Source organism: Triticum aestivum, chromosome 5A (genome assembly GCF_018294505.1).
Source record: "Triticum aestivum cultivar Chinese Spring chromosome 5A, IWGSC CS RefSeq v2.1, whole genome shotgun sequence".
NCBI lineage: Eukaryota > Viridiplantae > Streptophyta > Magnoliopsida > Poales > Poaceae > Triticum > Triticum aestivum.
The window spans coordinates 564,280,380-564,306,830 of NC_057806.1; the positions used below are offsets into that span (position 1 = coordinate 564,280,380).

At 44.2% G+C, this 26,451-nt stretch overlaps 2 protein-coding genes across 14 annotated transcripts; one reads left to right on the top strand and one right to left on the bottom strand.

Annotated features, from left to right (window-relative positions):
* Positions 1 to 567: 567 nt before the first annotated feature.
* Positions 568 to 5,753, bottom strand: LOC123104806 (NADPH--cytochrome P450 reductase 3). The gene is made up of 18 exons (XM_044526705.1): positions 5,270 to 5,753; positions 5,127 to 5,186; positions 4,949 to 5,025; positions 4,660 to 4,717; positions 4,480 to 4,563; positions 4,354 to 4,390; positions 4,025 to 4,094; positions 3,654 to 3,848; positions 3,481 to 3,573; positions 3,144 to 3,372; positions 2,977 to 3,060; positions 2,749 to 2,900; positions 2,569 to 2,665; positions 1,739 to 1,888; positions 1,559 to 1,636; positions 1,157 to 1,279; positions 951 to 1,064; positions 568 to 868 (listed from the first exon to the last, which is right to left on the bottom strand). The coding sequence occupies exons 1-18, from the start codon at positions 5,597 to 5,599 to the stop codon at positions 788 to 790; spliced, it is 2,112 nt and encodes a 703-aa protein (XP_044382640.1). The 5' UTR covers positions 5,600 to 5,753; the 3' UTR covers positions 568 to 787.
* Positions 5,754 to 6,292: 539 nt separating this feature from the next.
* Positions 6,293 to 11,248, top strand: LOC123104807 (uncharacterized). 13 transcript variants are annotated; one of them, XM_044526707.1, is made up of 7 exons: positions 6,293 to 8,031; positions 8,499 to 8,553; positions 8,689 to 8,743; positions 8,848 to 8,870; positions 8,951 to 9,061; positions 10,346 to 10,424; positions 10,917 to 11,248. In XM_044526707.1, the coding sequence occupies exons 3-7, from the start codon at positions 8,726 to 8,728 to the stop codon at positions 11,019 to 11,021; spliced, it is 336 nt and encodes a 111-aa protein (XP_044382642.1). In that variant the 5' UTR covers positions 6,293 to 8,031; positions 8,499 to 8,553; positions 8,689 to 8,725; the 3' UTR covers positions 11,022 to 11,248. The 13 variants fall into 13 exon arrangements, 2 of the variants coding, with proteins under 2 accessions (XP_044382642.1, XP_044382643.1); XM_044526708.1 differs by having other exon boundaries at positions 6,299 to 7,135; XR_006450529.1 differs by having other exon boundaries at positions 9,238 to 11,248.
* The last annotated feature ends 15,203 nt before the right edge of the window (positions 11,249 to 26,451 follow it).

The window sequence follows — 26,451 nt, forward strand, 5'->3', positions numbered from 1 at the left end:
GGCTGGTCTGGGACGGGGGGTGCCTGCCAGAGCAAGATTTGAGCCTATTTCACTGCTTATACGGGCCAATTACTAAGGGATTATCATTAAAAAAATCATCTGGGCTGATAGGCTGCGGAGTGGCGGCCAGAACAAAGATTTCAGCCAATTTCACTGCTTATATGGGCCAATTACTAAGGCTTCTGGGCTGGTGGTCTAGAGGGCGGCGGCCCAAGTTGGCCTTCACTAAGATCGGGTACTCCTGTTTCTCAGAAAAAACATGTGTAGGACCCCTAAAAAACCATCTTCGTACGAATCCACACCATGTATGTTTTCGCGAAACTATGCAAATTTGGCTTGTGCAGGGAAGATGACATACAGCAGCGTAGGTGATCTTGTCTGGTATGTTTGCCTTGTGTCCAAAGTGGACCCTACTAGAATTTTGGTGAAGGCAGAATTGTTTTCGTTTGGATGGCTGCTAAAATTCAACACTCTTTTTGCCAACTCTGGTCCATTTTCCTCATTTATAACAAGAGGGGCACGTATGCGTACAGGTACAGCTGTTGAACAATAACTGGTTAAATTAGCTGGCATGCGAATGGGCACCTTTATTTAGCTTCAATTCCAGACATCATCATCCTCCGTTCCACAAATAATACTACAGCAGTACCTAGCTGGAGTTTCCTATACAACAACAAAAAATCCCAATCATATTCGAAATCGGAGCCGCATTTCTCATGTTCGGTCCATCATTTCGCTAGATTTCCTAAGTGGTGTTGAATGAATCATTCTTCCGTTTCTGCAATTGTTACCAGACGTCTCTCAGGTATCTCCCTTCCGTCTGAAGGTTTTTCACGTAGCTCTCCGTCTTGGAGCTGTCCAGAGAGCCCTGCAATGAAAAGCAAACGACCCGTCAGTTCAGGGAACCAACAGGAACTCCCCCAGACCGAAATGGATGTGTGTTGCGTCACCTGTTCCTGAACTATGGTGTGCAGGGCGCGGTGCACGTCTCTTGCCATGCCCTTGGCATCACCGCAGACATACACATAGCCGCCCTGGGAAACAATGCTCCACAGCTCTGCAGCCTGCGAAGATTGTTTACACGTGCATGGTCAAGCAAGGAAAACAAAGGATTATTTGTACCTAATCAACGACAGGACATGTATAAACAGGTTACCTTCTCTGCCATTTTGTGTTGGACGTACTCTTTTGTAGGACCCTCACGAGAAAAGGCGACAACCAACTCAGACAGGGCTCCGGATTCGGCAAAATTGTTCAGCTCATCCTCGTATATGAAGTCCTGTAGAAAAGAAATTTTGGTCAGGCAATTTCCAAACAAGTTAGATAGTGTTTTTAATCAGCCCATGAGATCCTTTACTAGATGTATAAAACACAAATGCAGAAAAGTTTCCTGACAGGCGCCAAGGAGCTAAGAGGCATAGAATAATATTTAGGCAGATATATGTAAGAATCTGCCATGCCATATTTACTATGGATGACCTGCATGCTGGCGGGGTTCACAAATCATGACAGTTCCTTACAATAACAGTAGATGAAGCTAAATAGCAGGGGTCATTACCATCTGGCGGTTTCTGCACCCGAAGAAGAGGATGGCACAGCCCAGTTCTACCCCAGACTCTTTTAAAGCTAATCTTTCCTGTCAATGCCAAATGGATTCGATATGAATGTTAACATACTAAAGAGTGACAAAGCTTGAAGCACAATGCAAGAGAAACCAAAAGGGGAAGACAAAACAAACCTGTAAGAAACCCCTGAAAGGTGCAAGGCCAGTCCCAGGGCCTACCATTATAATAGGCACTGTGGGATCAGCAGGCAATTTGAAGTTTGACTGCCTCACAAAAATTGGAGCCCAGCTACATTCTTGGCTCTCTTCCGAGGGAGTTGAATTCTGCGTGTAGCCACGTAGGATCATAAGACAAACGTTTACTAGACGCAAGATGGTCACTGGCAGATATTTCAAATGATTTAAAAAAATACTTGGCTACATAGAACATACGAATCATTATGATTTTAAAATGACTGCACACACATCTCAAAGTACAAATGTTTGCGTGACCACCTATATAAGACAAGAGATACAAAAATATGTAGTGAGAACTCGTATCATACTGTTGAGTAAAAGACCTACAATGTGATTCTAATTCGAAGGCAGTAGTGCAAGGTTGTGTCATTGATCGAAATGAGCTACATGGTATCATCCATTTAATTAATTTACATGGCCACAGAGGGGAAGCTCACGATGAAAATGTGAGAATGATTAATAGCAGATGATTACGTTGACCTATAAACATACAAAGCAAGGCCAGCAGACTGAACTAGAAATTTCAGTCAAACATCATTAAACCTGGGGAAATATGTGTGATTTAAGGAGTTCTCAAGGGAAAAATAATGGAAGTTGCCTCGACATGTTCAGGATAGATTCAGCAAATGGGGGTTGAGTCCAAACATCAAAGTGAGCAATAGGGGACAAATTCAATTATCATGCCAAAGGTCAAAAAGTTTCCATGCTTGTAACTATATTATAGGAACAAAGTTCTGCCCTGTGACCATGAAGAGACAGGAGTATACCTTCATCCAAGTAGAACAAACTCCTTTATGGATCCTTCCAGTTGGGGTTTGCCCATGAACTAGTGAACATGTTACATGAATTCTTGTAGGTGCCATTCTGCAACGATACGATATCATGAAACTTGACTGACTAATCAATTTGTTTATGTAACATAGGGAACTATTTCAAAGACAAGATACCTTGGTGAGGAAGATATTGAGTAGTATCTCGGCTGAAGGCGAGGAGCAATAGCTGCAAAGAAGACACCAAGCGGAGGCTTTGCCGATGGAAACTCCGAAATAACTTCCAAGAGACTTCTTTGACTAGCGATTATCCACTGAGAATACTCCTTCTGACCAATGAAATTCATGTGAGAAAGATGACAGCATTATTGGAGAGTATGAATTTATCCTAGATTATAAACCAACCTTTCCAGCAGGAGATGCTAGATGTCTGAGCCGCTCGGCCTCTTTGGGGTCAGATGCATGAGCAGCCAAAGCAAGTAAAACACTCTGCAGCAACCCATCAGAAAATATTTATGAATACAAACATATGATGCAGCGAGAGAACAAATACGCAGAAACAAAATATTCACCTTTTTAGGTGAATTCAACAGATCGGCATATCTGGCAAGTGCAACCCTCACAGTACAGGGAGATGGGAAAGGAGGTGGCAAAGAGCCCCCAAAAAGTGGAGTGCCATCCTCTTGGTCAGCATAAATTGAGAAATAAGTATCTGGTGAATAATCTAATAGCTTTTCTGCCTCCTCTACAGTCTCAATTGAATTTTCTGCGTACACACCAACATGATCTCCAGTCTCATATCTGGAATGAAAATTAGGAGTAATCAGCTGTCTAAAGACCAATCACATAAACTGGTTATCACCTCCTATTCTCAAAAACTGAGAGAGCTAGATCCTTCAATATGCTTACGTGAGGCTAGTTCCTGCAATATCAAACTCCAAATGAATGCAGGACCGGTCGGAAGCTGGTGTGTGAAGCTCCCGTCGCACAGACACATTTGCCCTGGAAAAGAAGTGTGGTCAGAGTTCACTCATAATAATTAAAAAAATGAGTCTAGTCACATAAAAGCAAGAAGGGCATACCTGCAAGGATGTTGACTGTCATAGACAACATGACCATTGCTAAGACTGAAAGACTTGTTGATATGTGTGGCATCCTCTGGTTTGGTAAGCACAATTCTATATTGTGGAATAGCGGCCGTGTAAGGAGATTGTGCTGCTGAAGAATTATCTTCAATGCGGAGCAGTTTGTCCAATTCTGGCCACAGCAGTTCCTTCCTGTAGTCCAAGCAACAAACCATTAGCTTCCAATTTGTAAGACTCTCAAGGTCTAAAGTTGAGATCAAGGTATGTGCAGAAACAGGACCACCATGCACAAGCCGATAAAACGAAAGGCTACCAACTGTCCTGATTTGGAAAGTTCAGATCGAGGTTAAGCTCGTTGCCGTACATACCAGGCGTTGAAGTCATCCTCAATGCATTGATCGTCATCTCCAAGGCCAACAGGAACTATGCGCTTTCCACCTGGAGAAACATCATGGACAGAAGTTAACCACTAGCAGATGACAAAGGCGACAACAAAACTAGGAAAAAACGTGTAATGATGGAGTCATGTTGCAGATGATTCACAACATCTAACTCAAAACTAATCATACATGGCAAAACAATTACAGGCCTATCTAGTTATATAATTTCTCAAAAGAGCACTGTGTCATAATATTGAAATGTAGGTGAACTGAGCTACGATAAATTGAATTGGTCATTCATTCTGTTTTTTGTTTACCTTGTTCAGCGAGGAGCTGATCAACCTCCTTTCCGACCTTCAGTTTGGAAACATTTGAAAGCAAAAGCACAGAGTAAGTTTACAGTGCATGTATGCCTCAGATCAATAGAGGGCAAGGGGGCAGACCTTGTTGAAATGCTCGTACTGCCTATTCCCAAGAGCAAACACCCCGAACTTGAGGTTGCTCAACCACTCACCCCTCTCGTTCCCCTGTAGTCGGACCAAACAAAGCAGCCATCAATACCAACCGTGAGAAAATGCACATTCGGAGCTGCACCACCAGAAAGTACGTGTAATCAAACGGACCTCAGAGAACCATTTGTAGAATCTGGCCGCATTGTCGGTTGGCTCACCATCCCCGTACCTACAACAGCGACAAGGACGCCCATCAGCAATTTTGCTTTTTAGATTAGACAAAAAAAAGGGGGTTGCCCTCAGCTTTAGCAAGTGCTGGTTTGATTAGCAATTGTCTGGAGCAAACAAATATTCATTACTTCCTTGCTTAACACGTGTAGAGTAATTTATTAAGCAAGCAAATCCACTAGTGCTGTAACGAAGTCAGTAAGAGTTGCAGATGGAAACCGGTGATCCTTACGTTGCGAGGAAGAAGAAGGCGATGTTCTCCTTCTTGAGCTTCTCCTCGTACTCGTCGTCCTCGGCGGCGTAATCATCCTGAATCCCAACAAATCAAACGTACTATGAGAGGAGGGGAGGAGGGGAGGGGCTTTAAGAAGAAGCAGCGTCGGGGGCGAGGTTAAGATAAGAGATCGTACCAGATCGAGCACCTTGAAGACGGCCTTGTCGTACCTGGCCTTGGCCTCCTCCGCGAGCGCCTAGCATAGCAGAGCAGGGAGGTCAGATTGTTGCACGGGAGGGGGGAGGAGGCATCAGTGCTGAGAGGGACGAGCGAGCGTACCTTGGCGAAGCCCTCGGCGGTGCCGGTCTGGGTGCCGAAGAAGAGGGCGACCCGCTGGCGGCCGTCGTCGGGGTCGGGCTCCTGGTCCTTCTTGGCGGCGAGGGGCTTGGCCGCGGCGGCCTGCCGGGCGAGCGGCGCGGCGGCGGAGGAGGAGCGGCGGAAGAGGAGCGCGACGCCGCAGCCGACGAGCACGGCGAGGGAGGTGGCGAGCAGCGCGAGCAGGCGGCGGTTCTGGCCCCCGTCGTCCTGGGCGGCCGCCGGGGCCCGGCCGGTCAGCAGTGCCGCCAGCAGGTCCAGCGCCGAGTCCCTCATCCCCGGGGCGGAGTCCATGGCGGCGGCGGATTGGCGGAGGGGGGAGGGGGCGGTGCGCGCGCGCTACGCGTTCGTTCGATGGGATCGAGGCGTGCGGGCGGGCGGGGCAGAGAGGCGCGGCGCGTGCGTGTACGAGTACTAGTGGTGGATGTAGGCGATTTGTGTTTGTTGTCGCGTCAAAACGGGTGGAGGTTTTAAGCCCGGAGAAGGAAGGGCGGGGTTGGTGGTGCGGGGCGACCCACTCAACTCCGGTCTGGTTTGCGGTGCGGCGCGGTGACACGCGCGGCCGCGGCCGGCCGCAGGTTCGGACCGGGCGCTGGAAACTTCCCCACCTACCTACCTCTACGGTGCACCCCCTTTTTTTTTCCTTTGACTTGATGATGAAGGCGAGGCATTCCCACCTACTCTCGCGGTCGCAGCGGGGGAGCCTGGCTCTCACGGATGAACGAACGGTTCAGCGTCGCCTTCTTGACCGTGGAATGAGTTGTCTGCCTATACATTGACACGCTCTTTTCCTCTGGTCACGGACGCTCGGGGCCTCATACCAAAGTACACCGTCAAATGGTACTACATCTACATTACCGAAAGATAAAAACAGGGGCACTACACACCGTATCTACTGCCACTATAAAAGGACGAGAGGGCGGAGAACCGAGTCATCTTATCCATTGAAGCATATGATTTGATGGTCTAAATCACTCCAACATATTAAACGTGTTTTACACTTTAATTACCCACCCTGCCACTCCTAAACTCCTCCACCTCTTCTGAGAAAAACTGCTTAGACTGATCGCACGCACGCCGCGCACCACTTCCTCCTCGCACGTTCGCATGCACAAGAGCGCTCCATCCCCAACCTCCCTCCTCTCCCGATCGGCGCCTCACCTCCCCGTCCCCGCATCCCCGGTGCCAAGCCGCCCTCCCTGCACCCGCATCGCCGCCCCTAGCATGTCGTCCGCTCCGCACGCATACCACCGATGACCCTGACCGTCGTGAACCCGATCTGGCCGGGCATCCAGGGGAACGCCGGCAGTGAGGTCCTGGAGGGGGGCGGCTTCTTCCTCCCGTCGCTCTCCCACCGCTCCTTCCCGTCGCTCTCCCACCGCTCCTTCCCGGCGCCCACCCACGCCTGGTCCAGCCGCATCTGGGCGCGCACCGGCTGCGCGACAGGCGACTGCGGCGGGCGGCTCCAGTTCTCCACCGCAGGTCTCCCTCCACCACGGCGGCAACGAGCAATCGTCCTACGGGGTGAGCGTGGTGGACGGGTTCAACGTGGGCCTCTCCGTGACCCCGCACAAGGGCCGCGACAACTGCCCCGTCTTGGCCTGCTGCAAGGACCTGACCCAGAGCTGCCCGGGCGAGCTGCCTGTGCGTACATGATGTTCATCCTCGGCTTGTCACACACGCAATCTTCTCGGCTTAATTCCATCTCTTCCCCAATTGGAAACAAATCAGCCTGAGACTCAGCCTTGCCAAGGTCGAGAACGCCTCGCAGATATGTATGAGGACGTCTAATCGAGATTTCCGGCTGCAGGGCGCAATTAGTGGAAGAAGGTATTACGATTTTCCAGATTGTGATTAATCGCTTCTCAACTCAAAAATTCCCTCTTCTATAGTCTTGTGAGATCGTTCATTCATTCATAAAGATCATCCTCATACATATCTCTTTCTCACTCTGATTTCATGTTTTGATTGGGATTCGAAAAGAGGAACTGAGATGTATGTTCGTGACTTGTAAGCAGCAACAAAATTTAGCAATTTATATTTTTCTAGCCATCCAAATATCTTGCTCCATACCTTTCTTAGAATTTTTTTATTTGATCAGCAGTGTTCTTAATTACTTGTACCCTATATATTTGTGTGCTAATTAGCAAGATTGTTAGTATATCCATCTGGTAATGAGAATGAAAACTGGCATATGACTTTACTGAGGCCTCGAAAGGAGCATAAACAATTTGTTAGAATACAGACGAGTACTTCTACTGCTAGGAATTCAGAACAACTAGCTTAGTTACTGCTGAGGAACAACCTAATGAAAAATTATAGGATGACAATATATTGAGTAAGCACAAAACTGTTACTTATTCACCTAATAAAAAACATGCCAATTGACTGCAACTTTTACTGTGAATGTTTATGAACCCACTCTTCTGAATAACTAAGATGATAAGGCAACAAAATTATAGTGTATCGAGTATTTATTTGCAACTGAAATAGAAAAAACAGCATATGTTTCTGTGGCCTTAGGGGTTAGGGCCCCTTTTTGTTGTCTTTCCCCAGGCCCCTAAATTCTCAGGACCGGCCCTGGCTCCAAGTCCGTGGCCGACCTGGTTACCACCGTCCGGATGTTCAAGGTGGTCGTCCCAAGAGCTCTAAGGTGTGACCGCCACACCATCGGCTGATCCACAATGGCCAAATCTTGTAGAATGAGAACATCCTAGCCCGATACGGTGCGTGCTTTCTTATTATGCCATGACCAGTTTGATCAGTCACGCGCATGAGCTTTTCTATGAGGCCACGCTATTTGAAATTTCAAAAAGAGCACGTCTTGTTTGTTATACTACATTTCTAGGCATCCGTACAACCTGGAGGAGCTTTGTCTTTCTGTACCGGAACATCTATGGTGTGCTTTTGTCTAAAATCCGTTAACAAGTAGAGCAATGGTCGGCCCTGCATTAGCATATGTAAGGAATTTTAGATGGTAATACTTTTACCACACAGACAACCTGAAATTCAATGGCTAATAATTGACTAATATCATGCGAGGTTCTAATATGTCAATGACTAATATACTCTAGAGAACTTATGTCCATGAGTATCCATCAGTATTTCCAGTGTATTGCTAAATTTTCTCAGTGTGGACTTGCCACTTTTTACCTTCAAGATCCCTATAATTTTTTAAGATGACTTTTGACAGTTAACTGGAGATGTTCCGTCATTCAAACATGTTGATGGCCAAGCAAAATATTCAGGTATACTGGAAACATCCGTAGCTATACGCATATACCTTAGTGGCACACTTTACTGTAGTAGTATGTTTATATGCAAAAGAATTAAAAGCTGATATACCCAGGCTATCCTAATTCATGCATGTTTGTGCCTTCCAGGTGATGTGCCCAACATGCTTCTGCACGAGAGTTTGCTATGGGAAGTAAGCATGAGGTGTGCCTGCTGGTTATGCAAAAAATAGATGTGTCTAACAATTGCATTCTACTTTTGTGGTAAAGCCTGAATAAGTCTTTGCTGTATACTCTAAACACTTACAGCAAGATGAAGCTGGCACAGTGAGGTATTTGAACAAGATTCATAAGGATCATCTACTACTCATGCAAGAGCAAGTCAACATCCATCTCACTTGCATGCCTGCAGGCTAGAGACGGGTCACATTTGGTCGCACATGGGAGTTGTTCTTGTGAACGTGGGTGATGAGATTGACACAAAGCTGCCGAGGAAGGAGCGGGTGACATTTGTTTCTAAAGGGTATCGAGTTTCATATGTTTTTATCTCCTTTGTTATTCTGATTACGAGTCGCATTACCAATCATTCAACAATTATAGTTTGATATTTTAGTTCCATCTCAATCATTCATTTATGCCTGATCAGCCATGAACGTGCAACTACATTAAAGTTTGCATTAAAATTTTGTTTGCAAATAGAGGTCAGCGAAGCCTTTTCTTGGCCCAGACAGACCTGCACCGCCCGCCCACCTGACAGGAGCTATAACTATTCTACATATTTAGGAGACATTTAATATTGTGTGCGGCGTGCAGGCTATTCATTTAGGACATGATTTCCTTTCAAAAGGTATATATTTTGGCCAGATTTTTTTACACTGAGAGGCTTAAATTCTCTGGATATATCTCACTTTGGGGTTTGTATTTTGCTATCCTCGACCATGATAATTAATGATATATTCTGTGGCATAGAGATTATGCCTCCTGTATGTAGTGACGCAAAGGACCCGTGTACACGCGTCACATAGAGGAGGAGGCTGATAGCAGGCAAGCGTTTCCCAAATATCATATTATAGTACTAGCTTTCTAGAATTAAATGGAACTACATATTGTTTTCAACTTCTAAGCAATGTATTTATATGCCTATTTGACAAATTCCCCTTTAATCTGAATCACAAGAAACAGAGAGTATACAGAGAGTGCGTGGGAGAAATTTACGTGCCATCATGAGGAAAGAGGGAACAACCTACGGTAGTATGTTATACTGACCAGTCTAAATTGTAGTTCTATTTTCTTTTTCAACCAGATTTTTTTCTTGGGATCAATATATGTTGTATACTGAAATCATGTTGTATTAAGAAGTATCATGACAAAATTATCTTCTCTAATTACTTGTTATGTTTGACAATGGGATGTTGGGGGATTAATCAGTAGATTCAATGTTCTTATTTTACAAACTATCGGAGACCTAATGGATGGAACATATATATTATTGTATTTACGCAGCAACATGACTCCACCCTCTGCTGTTCTATTTTAAAAATACATCTTAAGTGATAATTAATTTGTTGTCCCGCAAAGCAATTTTACGGGCCCGGTTGAGTCATTTTGCAAGTTTTTGTTTGAAATTGTACCGGCGCTGCAAGTTTATGTCTTAATAGTGCAATTAACTCTTATTTTTATGCCTGATGTATAAGTACAGATTTGTTATATTTTAATATTTCATGATTTTGACAACCTGAGCAACCATCATTGGTATCCACTTTCAAGAATTACTAGCATTGGTACCTGATGCTTCATCTTGTTGCAGTGTTGATTCTATATCTCGAGCAAAGCAGATTCTTACCTCGATACCTGCAAGAGCAAGAGAAGCATACAACCATAGCCAGGTAATCGTGTCATTCACAGATCATTGGTGACAGAGGCATATTTTCTTTAAAGGTGCCTCTGTTCATAACATGTCTGATTATGTGTCGCGGGATTATATATTGGGGGCACTAGCTAGCAAAACAGTAATTCTTGTAACCCATCAAGTCGGGTTCATACCAGCTGCTGACTTCATACTGGTAATAACATTATCCTTACAATCGAAGCACTACTTTTTAGAGGCTAATGCACAAGGTATATATGCTGTTTCAAATTTATCAGCAAGTTAAGTTGTTCAATTCGATGTGTTGTTTATGCATGTTTCCTGATGAGAATAGCAAGTTAAGTTGTTCAATTCGATGTGTTGTTTATGCATGTTTCCTGATGAGAATAATACAACAGATTCTGCATGAAAGTTTTGCCATCTTCTGTAGTATTTCTCATTAGAATGTTCATGGGATAATGGGCCCTTGGTCTCTCATTTGTGCTTTTTTTTCTCATGGCACATGCTCAAGGATGGTCATATCGCCCAAGATGGAAAATATGAGGATCTTCTCCAAGCTGGAACTGAGCTCAATGCACCAAGAACAAAATCAATTGAAGCAACACTTCATGTATAATGTATTGTGAACCTTGGATTGAGCTCATGTGTGTGGTTTATGTATTGTGAGCCTTGGATTGAGGTCATGTGTGAGGCTAATGTATTGTGAGCCTTTTACTTTGTAATATGTGATAATGATGTGACAGGCTCATGGATTGTGGACACCAAATTTATGTGGCAATTCTGTAATGTGGAGTACCCATGATGACATGACAATGCCTAAATGATGCCAATTTTTCTGTCTAATATACTACTGATATTCTGGGGAAGTTTTACATAGATTTGAAAATACATTTAAATTTAATTCACCCATTTTTTGTCAAATTTTGACAAAAAATGAAAATTTTCAGAACAATTTGAAATTTCTGTAAAATCAAAAATAATTTTGTATTTTTGGCTCTATGCATATGATGCTACTTGAAAATATTTTCTTGATTTGTAATATTTTTTAGTGCAACCAAACCATCTTTCTATGTATGTTATTCTCACATATATTTGTATATTAAAATTAGTTGAGACGTGAGTTGCACGTGCAAGCTTACTAGTGACACCTAAAATCCACAACGGCATCCTCAGAAGGTGGAAAGTCACCGTCTTCGAATCCAAGACAAACAAAGGTCTTCGCTCGAAACCCTGACGAAGAGAGAAAAACCACAACAACACCCTCAAAAGTAGCGCAACACCTTGGGTTTATTGCGCGGGGCTTTCACTCGACATCTCACTCATGCTGCCACGATGCACCCAAAAACGGCATGGCTAGCACATGCCACCAGATCTAGATCTGGGCATCGCCACTGCCCGCGACAGAGAACAAGCCCGAGCCACCCGTCGGTACACCCCTTGCCGCAAAAGATCAAGAGACATAGCCATTGCCGCCACCATGATGCCTTCCAGGGACCCAAACATGCGGACCACCATCCGGGGTCGCCGTCCCGACGTCCATGCCCATAGACACCGCCAATCATCCACATCACAACCACGCAAAAATACAGTAGAAGGAGTGAAAGGCACCTCCTTCCACTCCTAGCCCGACATCAACCATCGAGTTTGGGTCGACTCCACAATAGGAGCCACCCACACCTGCGTTTGTACCGGTGGATCAAGGGTACAACCCTGTGATTGTCAACGACCGCCGTCAAGCAAACTCAAATGTCGCCATGTTTGTGGTTACTGGCGCTAATACATCATTGCGCAGAGAGCCCAACTCAAAACAATGCCAGCAACAGGTAGTAGTCAAGAAGAGCGCAACACGGACCAAGTCAGCCCCCGTACCCCGCGCGTTACCAAACATCATCCACCACGAATCAAATCTGTGTTGCCTATTGAAGACGTTGACGATCCGGATCGCACCGCCGCCAAACCACGGCACCTATGTCGCTCCATCACCGCCCTGAGGACCTCAGGCAACACCACCAACGACCACAGTACCCGCAGGGAGAGACACCTCACCTACTCGGGGAGAGAGCCATGCCCCGCCTTGGGCACAAATCTGGTCTGCCCTGAAAAGCGAGCCTTGGGTCGGAGCCACCGTCGTCGCGGGTGCAGCCGGGGCGCGTCCGACACCCATCCCATGCATCGTCGGCTCGAACCCATGGGAAGAGATATCACCACTGCATGTAGCCCGATATGTTGCCGCCGGTATGCGCCGCCAGGAAAACTTCGTGCAGCCACGGCAGAACTGCCCCGCCATGGTGCCCCATGTCAAGCCTGACGCCCCTGCCGGGTAGCCGTGTCCCGTGCCACGGCCACCATGCAAAGGGGTAGGAGAGCCCTAGCGGAGGCAAGAGCGAGCGGCATGCATGACCACCGCACGTGGCGGCGCGGGCGAGCGGAAGGGGGTCGGGTCGCCCAACTTCTATGACCACCAACCATTATTGTAAGGCCAACTCCACCGCACGACCCTAAAACTCACCTCATTTTGTCCGAATTTTGTCAGTATGGGGTAGAGATAGGGAGAACAAATGCCGAACAGAGGCCGGACAAACTCGCTCCACACAGCGCTGTTTACCCCATTTCACCTGTCCGTCCCCGTCATTTCTTCAAACACGTAGCAAGCATAGCGAACTTGCCGCCGCGGCCGCTCCTGCTCATGCACGCCCTTGCTCCCGTCGCGACCGCATGCCCGCCGTCGCGCCCGACGCGTCGCCGTGCTTGTGCCCTCGCTCCCGCCGTGCCCGCCTCGTCCGCCCAAGCTCGCCGCCGCCCGCACGGCTGCGCCCCCGCACCTCCTCGTCGCACGCGTCTTCCGCGGCCGTCCGGCGACCCACCACCGGCCCTGCGTCCGACTCGCGGCGTCCGCGTCCCGCGCGCTCGCCGCTGCCTCGCCTTCCCGCGCGCACGCCGCTGCCGTCCCGCGCGCTCGCTGCTGCCGCGCTAGCCGCGCCCTCCCGCGCGCTCGCTGCTGCCCCGCGCGCTCGCTGCTGCCGCGCCCTCCCGCGCGCACACCGCTGCCGTCCCGCGCGTTCGCCGCGCCGCGCGCTCGCCGCTGCCTCGCTCGCCGCCCTCCCGCGCGCACGCCGCCGCCCTCCCGCGCGTTTTCCGTGCCGCGCGCTCGCCGTCCCGCGCGCTTGTCGCCGCCGTGCCCTTCCGCGCGCACGCCGTCGCCGTCCCGCGCGCAGGGAGTGGTGGTGGGTGCGCGTGGTGGGCCAGGTATAGAAAAGGAAAGTATGACAGGTGGGGTCGACGGCGGACACAGACGGACGAGGAGGACGCGAAGACGTCCGCTTTCTGTCCGCTTTGGCCCAAAACCGAGAGCAACTTTGGTCTGGAATGGGGCAAAAGCAGACAACCGGACGAAACGTCCGTATGCTCCCATGCGTTGGGTCGTCCGGTTTGTCCGTTTTACCCCCAACGAACACAAACGGACGATTTTGGGTAAAAATGGGTCACGCGGTGGAGTTGGCCTAACTCGCAGACTGTCTCGCAGACCCTGTCAAAAAAAGGAGAAAAAACTACTGCTGGCAGTCGAAGCAGGTAGTCTGACGGATGATGACTGGTTCAGCGTTGCCTTTTTTTTCAAACAAGGTCAACGATATACTACTTGTTCCCCAAACAAAACGATGTTACTTTTGTGTGTGTGTGTGTCACGGACGCTCGGGGCCTGATTCCAAACGTTGGCGGCTCGGCTGCGCGTAATTCTGATCAAACATGCGCTCTGGAGCTGGTGGCATTGACGGTGCCCGCACGCACGTTGAGTTCGCCTGCTTTTTTGGGGGGGTAAGTTCCCATGCTTGAGGTGAGGTCGGTGTGGGCTTTGACACTGTTGTAGTATATCAAAGTAAATATAGGAGACAAAGAAGAGACACAAATGATCCTCAAGTTTCATTGCAATGTGGGAGACCCACTTATATACATGATAAAAAGGTGTGTTGGGGAGGCACCTCTTTCCCCAACAGGCACCTTCTAGGAGGCATCCCTCCCACAATTGATCACATGTTTTATTTCTCAACACCCCCCCTTGATCAATTTGTCAGATGCATATTGCAAACTGAAAACTCCTCCAAAAACCCTGTGGGAAAAATTGAGGAGAAACCTTATAATAATATGCCACTGAAAACTCCTTTAAAACCCAGTGGGAAAAATATAAGAAGAAACAAATATGGCATATATCCGCACTTGTATTAATATTGTCTCGTTAAAAACCTTATATGAGAAACCATCATGGAAAACTCATAAAGGGAAAAAGAGTACAATATGAGTGATTTGAGGATCACCAACGGGTTATAACTTGGGATTTTACTCCCCCTGAACTTTGCAAACCTCAAGAATATCTCATACCAATTCCACGAACCTAGTTCTGGAATGTAAACATTCATAAAGATACTGTGAATATCACAATAATCTGTTTGCATATTATCCTCTTACATTTATGTAATTCACAAGGAGAAATATGACCCATAAGCAATACAAGTGACATTATCTTGGTAGATAATGATAATCTCCACATGATTTCACATGTAGTCAATCATTCTATGAAGTCGTCCACATTTTTTGATGCTTCAAATGAAATAGAATGATCACTGGAAGGACTCGTTTAGAGTCTATTCTGAAGACTTCCCGCAAAATACTCTTCCAGTAAACCCAGTCTTTGATATGGCATTGTGGGATCAGATAATTAGCCACTATCAATATATCAAACCATGGTCCCATCTTGATTTTCCGGATGGAATTGATCAAGACCCTTTGTGCCCTGGATATATCCCAGGATATTCCTTACACAAACCTTATACCTTTCAGGGAATTGCACTCTCAATAAATTGCCAAAAACTATAGTGTCAGGCCTGACATATTTTGCAAGATATATGAGTGCTTCGATGGTATTTAGATATGGCAATTCATGCCTCACTATCACTTCACCATCTCCCCTATGTCTCAAGGATCTGTGTCCCATCTTAGGTATAATATGACCATATGTGTCTTTGATATAATATATCCATATTGAACTTCTCCAATAATTTCGGATATATGAAGACTTATATCTTAGGGGGATATGCTCAAGTCATAAACTTAGCATAATTTGGTCTAACCCAAATATCCGTCTTAACATGATTGTGTGTATTTCATGTCTTATATAGACTTTGATGATAAGATCATTCGACACCACAAATTAAGGTGATGTAAAATCCAATCCAGGATTTCTTCATGAATACACGTCAACAATCATTAGTATGAGAGTAATCCTTGTCAAGGAATAGCTCACTTAGTCGGTTGCACCACATAATTCTCCGACTACTTCAAGTCATAGAATGACTTCAGAAGTTCCACACATGCATGTTGCGATTTACCTTTGGATTCAGAATATTGAGTCATTCAATGACTTCAATATATACATCCAAATTAATTGACTCATGAGAGTATGTAGGCATTACATACATCAACCGTATGGATCTGTACTGCCATTAACATTCAGTATCGAAACATAATTCCACTCATACCAAGAAGGCATGCTACATCGTAACTGATGTCGGGTCTCTGCGAAAACCCTTATGCTACAAGCCTCGCTTTCTCACCACCTCATTTATTTTCATTCCAAACGAAAATTCACTTCTCTTCCCTCTAGAAGATACTTATGAGGAGCAGGTTTTACAATGGTAAATACCTCTCTCTTGATGACCGAGTGCCACTCTTCCTTAATTGCTTCCTTTCATTTGAACCAATACAAGTGCAACAACACTTTCCATGGATTTGGTTCAGGGCCCAAAAGGATTCTAGCAATTCTCGAGAAGAAGTTTATGTCGACATATGTAGACTTTCTCATATACGATTCTCATGAATCAATATCATCGTGGAATTCTTATTACGCCTCTTAACTCCTTGTGATTTCCCACGACAACGGAGTCAAGGTGTTTCGATGTCCCAACACCTAAAAATGTGTGCACATATGTGTTGGACTTTGGATGTCGTGCATCCCTCAGGTGTCATTCAACCCAAGGTTGAATCATATTTACTGATCGAGGGGCCAATCTCCTCTGTTTCCAGTGAAACATATGAGAACTTAATCTCATGCAACCAGAATTCTTCCCCTCTTGCTCTCATATAGGGAGGCGATTGGTTTATTAGGTACCTCCACTCTCTCTAGTACTTGACCATAGTGACACCTTTGTCATCAGTAAATATACTTGGCAGATTATTTGCAATATGCTGCAAATTTGTCATAACCTGAACCTCAAGTTTAGATTCTTAAGTACGTGGACAAAATGTCTATGACATTTATTATCCATTTCCTGGCATTCTTTGTGGTACATATCTCCCCCTAATGCCAGAAAATGTTCTTATTGCAAAAGCAATCAGCGTATGGGCTGCAAATAACTCCCTTCATAGGGTTAAGGTATTCGACGGATTAACGATCATACCATAGTTATTCCTCACATAGATCCCAACCATATGTGAAGGCCCATGATATACGCTGGGGTGGTGATATCGGTATGTAACCGAATTACCGCAGATGGGAAATACTTCACTTATTTCCACATACAAACTACAAGCGGGTGCAGTATCATTTGATCTTATTTAGACCAAATATGCGGAGTGTGAGACCGCATGTTACCATCAATAAAATGTTGGTAAATCACAATTCTGCAACATTGGCCAAGCAATATTGAATCTCTTTCATAAGAGATCAAGCCAAACCATTATGGTTATGTACTATATACTGAATATAACCATTGGCCAAGCAATATTGAATGCTCATGAATCAATCTTCAACGACATTTGCATTTCAATGGAATTATCCCACGTTAGGGTAATTTGCTCTAAATTCGTCAATTTGAGAAATTAATTCAGTAAACACATGGTTTGTGTGGATGATACTCATCTAAGACCATCTTTTAGATGCATCTATTAATATCATGAAGTATCAACATAACCCAGATAATGGTTGAATAATCCAAACATATTCTTGAATGCAATCAAGAATATTGGCTGGCTCGTTTCAAATTTAAGGTGAGAGTGCCTTAAAATTAATTCCCCAATGTCACATGCAGTGCACAAAACAATCTTATGATTGTTGGGAATATTGCAACTTGTCAAGTTGTGACCAACAGAATTGCCAATAGTTTCTCTAATCATCCAATACCATGATGATAAAGGAGGAAAAATTATTGTGTATGCAACAAGATTGAGTTTGAACTGATTCATACACTCAATTTCCTCGACTATCATGTCCAATGGACAAGATGTTGCAATTTATACTACATGTAGTAGTACAATTATAGGCTAATGATATTTACGGATAACTAGGAGACTACACGAGATCCCCGAAATATCTTGGGTATATCATTCCACAAGCATATCATCAATGTAGAGGAGTTCATTCTCCTTTACCATGCCATAATATTTTCTGGTTGTTTCCTTTTGAAGTAGAACTTCAAACTTATTCCATTAAAATCATTTGCCTCAAGTGGTCCGGTGGTATGATTAACCCAATACTTGACCAACTGGTAATCATTGGTACGATATTTCGTACAACCACCACTTTGACAAACTTGAGAGTTTGTCATTGTGATCATTTAGTTTAAATGATCCATTCTTTTGCGAGATATACACTCCATTTTTGCTTGTCTTTTTTTCCACTTTACGTTCAACTCCTCATGGTTCTCTAACCACAAAATTGCTTAGTACTGTAAGCACTAGCACAAATTTCAGGTAATGGTATAGCACCCGTTGGGGTGTACCAGTTGATTCTTCACAAGAAGTTCATCATATTTTTACCCTGAAATAAAGATGATGTTTGTTTTACCATCATAGGAGAATGTAAAGTGCAGTAAGGACATATAATCAGATCAAGATCTGAGACTGCCCTATCATATAATCTCAACTTAGTGTTGATTTATAGACAACAGAATTATAAGCCTCAACAGACTCGAAGTCCTGACAACGAATGAATAATCATTCATGTGATGCTTATAAAAATATATCTCGCCTCAATGAAGGCTCAAAGGGAAAATCGATATTCATCATCCATTACATACTCAGTTTAAGAACCGAGCCATTGCGATGACACATAAATGCAAATATGCATATTCTTAGCTATTTATAAATAGCCATGACATTTTATGCAGATGGAGTTTCTGTGGCAACAAGGCTCCAGGTCAACAAAATCTTTAATGTCCATGACCCATGTTAAATAGTTACTGCCACCAAATGTCATCTCATCGCATTTCCTTTACAAAAAGGTCAGCCATATGTTGCATGACATTCTCATGCAATAATTTACCTTTAGTAAATTAAGTAGGATGAAAATGTTATGGCTAAACATAATCATGATCATGGTGATTCTTAGTGACCCGTAGGTCAAGCCTTCCAGAAGAACACCATAGTGTGGTGTGGATCTTCCAAGTAAAGGTAGTCACCTCAAAAGGAAACCCTTAATTTCTTTAAAACACATAGAAGTAGTCAACCACCTAGTGGTGCCTCACTCTTATGGACAGTTCCCATTAAGTATAGCCTCCAGAACCTTATGTTATTTATAACACATGAAGGTAATCACCATAAAATGGCATAAACCTCTCAGCTGTGCGTGAAAATTAATTCATAGCTATGATGGCGTCTCATAAGTTGTGTATGCATGGAAGGTAATCACCAAAATATGCAAGTACTTTGCATAATTCTCTTCATAGCATAACATGCGATGTTGTCGCCAATAATGCCTTTGATTCCACTCCTGATGGAGTATGTAACTCAACAGTCACAACCAATAATAAATGATGTGAAATTGCCAAGTAATTGGAAAAACATCATGAAGGTAGTCACCGATAATGCAGACATCATAGCTCCAAACGAAAAATTATTTCGTTACTATGATATGCCAAATCCACATAAAGGTCTAGGAAAAGCCTAAACGACCCATAATATGACTTTCTACTAATAGATAATCACCATAACATGGTGTAGATCATATTTGTAGAACACACAGAGGTAATCACTATCAAGTGGTGTAGACCTCACCCTTATGATACTTTGCACAACCTTGTGTTAATTAAAACACATTGAAGGTGGTCGCCACACGGTGACATAGACCTCTCAGTTGTGAACAAAGTTATACATTGGCTTAACCAATCCATAAATTGTGTGCAAATTTGAAAATTGTCATATCAGTTTGTTGACATAAGGTGTGTGGACATAACATAGTCATGCAATATCATACACTGTACCACCTTTTGTTTTCCAAATTTGCAAGCATGTTCCATATTCTATGCGAATAATGGAATCAACATATTGCTTTGCAACAGTATTACTCATGTAATACAAATAAATGCAGAAGTATAAACATACTTGTGCAACTTAGATGAGGACTTGGGGCCTCAAACAGTCATTTTACATGATGTAAAATGATGCATAATGAATATTATGCAATTCAGCAAGACCTAGTGGTCTATCATGTATATTTGCTCTGAAGCCCGTGGCATAAAACGCAAATAGCAATAACCATGTGGTTAAAGTGCTAAAAGTAGCAAGCCTAAGGGCTAAACTACAAAATCCATAAGTCTGATGGATTATTTGTAATTTTTAATAAGTCTGGGAGCTTAGCAGCAAATTCGGATAAGCTTGAGGGCTAATCCAGAAAGTGCAAAGACTTTGACTTGCATAGAAACCGTTTCTGTGCCAAAGCGCACAACCGACCATATTGGCTCGCCGCACGCTTCTGCGCCAGTCTCGCCGTCCTATTCGGGTTTGTGCGTCCTGGTCAAGCATCGGAGGATGCCACCGCTGCGCAACCCAAAAGATACGACATGTGCCATGAGCGGCTACTGCCGAGGACAACTCCAATGTCAATGACGATGAGTTCGTCGTCTGCCCAACTTTCCGCCATCGACAATGCCCAAAACAGTGGGCACGTGATGGTTTTTTTTTCTGGTATAAAGCAATTCATGTGAGTGAATAGATGTACATAGAAAATAATCAAACGATAAGATGAGTAAACTCTTGATTTATTCCCCTTATCAGACGCAGAAGTGCTTTGAAAGTTTTGTGCCGCATCTTGCAGCCAACGGCCGGTAGCAACGCCACGAGTGCACACCGGAGGGCGAAGCCGCGCTTGGTCGGGAGCCGTCGCGTGCACTGAGATTCGCAAGGCCGATGGAGATCCGTCGTCTCGCCTTGCGCCGGCGCGATGTGCCACGGCCGTTCCGCGAGGAGCCGGGCCGAGTGCCACAACGCCAGAAAAGATCGATCTCGTTGCTAGTTGGCGATGAGATCGCCATGGCTTTGTGCTGCACAAACCCCGAGTGCGGCATCAAATATGCATCTCACGTTGGATGGAATCGATCTTCCTGTGATCTGTGCCGTAGTCGCTTGAGAGAGACGTGGTGGTGCGTAACCGCCGTCGTCTTGGCCGGATTGATCGCTCTTGGCAGAGTCTATGTGCTGATAACGTGTTGTAGTATATCAAAGTAAATAAAAGAGACAAAAAAGAGACACAAATGATCCTCAAGTTTCATTACAATGTGGGAGACCCACTTATATACATGGTGAAGAGGTGTGTTGGGGAGACACCTCTTCCTCCAACAGACACCTTCTAGAAGGCATCCCTCCCACAATTGATCACATGTTTTATTTCTCAACAGACACGACGACGACGAGCCGGTCGTGGCCACCCTCTTAGCTTCCGACACAGCAGCGCGCCACCAGCTCCGATCCTGTGTCACGAAATTGGAAATGGGGTATTCTTTTTCAGAATATACATCTCATGTGTCCTGCACTATTACTTGATTATCTTGGGATTCTTTTAGTAACTCGTGGCATGTGTTTTTTTGGCTCTGGGTGCATCGAGTTGCAGCACAGTAACTCCCGGCCGGCCGCACGCACGGACGCGAGCGATCTACCCATCCTCTGCTCTGCGGCGCGCCCCATGTGTGCGTGCGCGTCGGTCGCATTATTGAGGCGTCGTTGCATGCATGCATGAATCCGTCGACCGTCCGCGGGGATGGACGCATCTTGTCCGTTTCGACCGCGTCGACCAGGACATGTGCGCGCGCGTTCCTCCCCCTACACACCCGCCACGGCACGTGGGTGTTTCTTTATTCCACATAACTTTTTCTTTTGGTTGTTTAATCTTCATATTATAGTGGTAGTACTTTCTCCGTTTCTTTTTAGTTTGCACTAGAAAGATGCTCGTGCGTTGCACGAAACATCAAGATACATTTGTATGAGTAGTTTATCTTGTGAGAGAAAAGAATGGACAAGAGAAGTCCTTATCTGTAAGTGTGGAGGAAGGTGCGGGTATCTTTTTGTAAAATTGTCATAGTTTGCTTTCTATCCGTCAGATATAGATCGGACGGTATATATCACACGATGGCAGGCACACCAACATCATCAACTCGATCTTTTATAAGAGTAGAGATATAAGATGTGGTCAAAGTCAAACTTTATAAAGTTTGACTATCTTTATAGAAAAATATATCGACATTCACAGTATGAAATCAATACTATTAGATGCATGATAAAATTAATTTTCATAACATATAACTTTGTATTGTAGATGTTAATTTTTTTCTATAAAGTTTGACTTTGACCAAATCTTATATGCAGACTAAAAAGAAATGAAGGAAGTACAAATCAAGTATGTGCACGCGGCAGTGGGACCCACGAAGTGACGCGTGTGCAGACACCCACAAAGATGTATATGCACTCACCCAAGAACGCACACAAAGTCACATGGCTCCTTTGGTATTGGGCATGGCTCCCCTTCCTGCAGTCGCTGTTCCGGCCTATGCTTGACTTTCTCCTCTCCGGCTTGTGCTCCGACGGCTTGGAATTGCTCAGAATGTGGCCAGGAGAAATCCCTGCATCTTGTGCTGGCAGCAACGACACTCGCAGGTGTCGTTCCCTTCTTGGAGGCGCTATTATGGCCATTATCTATGCCCCTCTTCGAGCATCGGGGGGAAACCATAGGTCCGGTTTTGCGGATCAGACAACGGCGACGTCTTGGTGTCATTCTCCTTCGTGAAGGCGTTGTCTTGTTTGCTCGCGGCGTCATCGGTGCTGTCTTTGGAGATGCCGGTCGTCTAGTTGTTGGTTGGGTTGCTTCTTCGGTCGGAGAGTTTAGCTGTGTTTTTTATGTTTGGGTCGAGTTTTTCATGTTTCTCTGTTTCGTGCACCATGATCACGCCTCTTTGCGTCCATGTTATGTGTTGTACCATCTTTTGTACTCATTCTAACTCCTTCTATCAACGAAATGATACACAAACTTTGCGTATTTGCGGGAAAAAAAAGAATGCACACAAAGCAATTCTACTCTATGATCACTTTCTTCTAGAGACCGGGGCCGACATGTTTTAACATTGACAAAGTCGTTACAGACGCTTCGGTATGGGTACTTCGCTTCTCACCGAAAGAACATTTCGCCTCTATGTATGAGATTGGATTCCTGATGGGCTGGGATATCATTGTTCTCTTAATCATGCAATCACCGGTTGGTTATCGCGCATATGTGAACCGCATATTCTAGAAAAATAAAAGATATCGGCCCCACCTAATTTTCCCATTCTATGTTCTTTCCACTTCCCTTGACTTTCTCTCGGATTTTTTAGGGTTTCAGATTTTGAAAAAGAAAACTAGAAAGTTTTGACAGTTTTATTTTCTTAGAAAGAAACATGGTATAAGATGCAGACGCTCAGATCATGGACACACTCTCATCCCTGTGAATACACTTATTTATTTATTTTGGACTTCAGGAAAAATCTGTCTATGTCTTCCTTGAAAAAAAATGGACTTGGCGGAAAATGTCTCCAAGGCACTGCTCCGGCCGTTTTAGCAGTGCACTTTACAAGCTAGCATGGTAGTCGCCCGTTGCTATGGAATAAAAAGAAACGCACTGACACAGACGTATATAGGCGTTGATCACATGGTAAATTTATTTAGTGAGCTTGTGCAGAGTGGGACAAGCCACGTGAGATTTTCAACCATCCACAGACAAACTTCACTGTATTTTTTATCGTCAAACATGAGGTTTAATCTCCCCCATCCCAGCACTTTACCTAAGTCATTTTTAAGCCATGTTGCCTCCATCATCCGTCAATCCACACCAGCCTCCTTTTTTTGAGCGTATCCACACCAGCCCCACTATGATGCTAACAGCCCAGCCCACGACCATGTCCAAGCCCGCGCCCACTAAGCCGCTCGGAGCGCATCATAGTTGCATCCAAATGTTCGAGGCGTTCCCTCATAAAAAAAATGTTCGACATTTCATGCGTTTTTCTACAATGCGTATCTGATGCAAAAAATCCCTTCTCTTTCTTTCTTTTAAAAAAATATGCGTTTTTGTAATTGGCATCTATTTCATGCTTGACCTCAATTGTACGACCTCTTCATGACTTCATCTCCACTAACAAATTGGTGAATTTTTTTATCGGTGTAGCTTGTTTTGTAGTAGTAATAATGCTTTTTTTAGACAAGTACACTTGAGCCCCTAGTTGGGTCACACCTATTTGATTTGTCCCTAAATTCAGAAAATCCTAGTTTCTGACCAAGCTCGTTTGCTCCTTTTATACTTTTGTCCTTTGACCGTTTAACCTTCACTTTGAAAACTTTATAACCAATTCATATTAACTCAGAAAAACGCAAATAAGGTATCAAAATGTTCAGAAAAAGACCAACTATATGCATGCCATTTTGCATTCATGCCAAAGTGTTGTTAATGCAGAGTATCTCAACTCGAGCCTATATGAGCTTAGGTGAATACTAAATCCAAAAATATTTAAAAAAAATCTGAATTGTTTTTCTAAAAAACATTGACAAATGTTTTCACTTCTTGCAAAGTTTCATCATGGAAACACATTAGTGGATTCATGGCAAAAAACACAAAATCGAGTGCTAATTTTTTGTTTTTGCCATGACTTTCACGAATGTCATTTCCAGATGAAACTTTCAAGTAATCAAAACCTTTGCCAGTGTTTACCACAAAAAATGTTTTCAGTTTTTTGTTAGGATTTTATTGTTCATGCCGAAATTATATGAGCTCGAGCTGAGATGGGGACTTTCCAACACTTTTGTCATGAATGCAAATGACATGCACATATAGGTGATGTTTTTATGAATATTTTGATATCTTATTTGCATTTTCTGAGTTAATTCGAACTGGTTATGAAGTTTTCAAAGTCACGGTCAAATGGTCAAAGGGCAAAAGAATAAGAGGAGCAAACGGGCTTGGGCAAGAAACGAGGGCTTTTTGAATTTAGGGACAAATCAAACTAGTGTGACCTAACTAGGGGTTTGAATGTAATTGTCACTTTTTTTACATTGGCTAAAGCTGGGTTGTTAGAGATGATATATCCTAGAGAAAAAGTGACTTGCGGACACCGCTTTATACCTAGGACTGTTACGGCAAATCACTTTGGCACATGGGAGTATATGCTCCTGCCATTGGCAAAAAACATTTTGAAATGTTATAATATTCTGAAAAAAAACTAGCGTGTACATCTCGACATTCTATCTGCGCACGCCAATTTCGTGAAATACCGACATTTTTTGGCATATGTGAAAAAGACAATAAAAGCGTCTTGTGAAAAGCTCTTTTTAACATTGAATTTTGTCATTTTCACATGCGCTACAAAAGTTGTTGGTTTTTCGTAAACGACCTTGTGAGCACGTAGAATGTTGAGATGTATGCGCGAAACTCTTTGTCAGAATTTTGTGACATTTCAAAATACGTTTAAAATACATTATAAAATAGGAGCATATGCTCCCGGGTGCCAAAATGCCCCTCTCAGACAGTTATGACTTCTTTTATGCTACCGGATACAATTATCTATTATGCTTCATTTATTTCAATACTAACTCTAGGTAATGAGACCATATTTTACCACCAAATTAAATAGCAGTATGCCAAATTTATATGCACTATATACAAACAAGAAAATGGACATGAAGATTGACTTTCTTTCGAGGGGGTCTTATATTTTTACCTTCTAACCTCAATGGCAAAATCTCCTTTGAACACTATTTAGTGAGGCACGATTTATACCTGCAAGTATGTTCATATGAACTAATATGATTTATATCTGACACATCTTTACCTACAAGGTATTTGTCACTGTGTTTTGGGCAAATAATTCCAAAATAAGATTGTAAATATCCAGAGTCATTACCTCTTGGAGCGTTGTAGTTGTTCTTGAAATTATTTATGGATGTTCATCATGATATGACATGTACACTTGCAAAATCTGGTGAAAAGGTATGAACGCATGCACACTCCACAAAAAGGAGATTTTTTTATCTTGTTGTGTGGCCAGGGAAAGGAAGACGTGGACCATGCTCTTGTCACATGTCCTCATGCAGCGGCGCTATGGGAGGCTGTGCATGAGCATTGGGCGCTACCAACCCCAATGTTGGGATTGAATCCGGCAGATCTCGGGTAGGGGTTTCTGAGCTAGTGATCTTAACTAGATGGTAACATGATGAACAAGGAAGATGATGTTTACCCAGGTTCAGGCCCTCTCGAGGAGGTAAAACCCTACGTCCTGCTTCTATTGTATTGATTGTGTTGGAGTACAAAGTACATGATGATCTACATCGAGATCATATGTGTCTTGGAGCATGTGCCAAGTCTTCGTAGGACTACATCTTGAGCACCCCTTGGGGTATGGCAGTCTTGGCCCATCTGTTGACGATCTAAGGGTCCTCGGCCCAGCCTACTATGATGGGAACGGTGTGGTTAGCACCCCTATTCCAGGACACCATCACCTTGCCGACCCGCGCGATGTTGAGCCAGATTGGTTATTACGCTTGCTTGATAAAGTGCCAGATCTGCAGAACCTTTCTTTGATGATTGATACGTCTCCAACGTATCTACTTTTCCAAATATTTTTGCCCTTGTTTTGGACTCTAACTTGCATGATTTGAATGGAACTAACCCGGACTGACGATGTTTTCAGCAGAATTGCCATGGTGTTATTTTTGTGCAGAGATAAAAGTTTTCGGAATAACCTGAAAATCCACGGAAACGCGTTTTG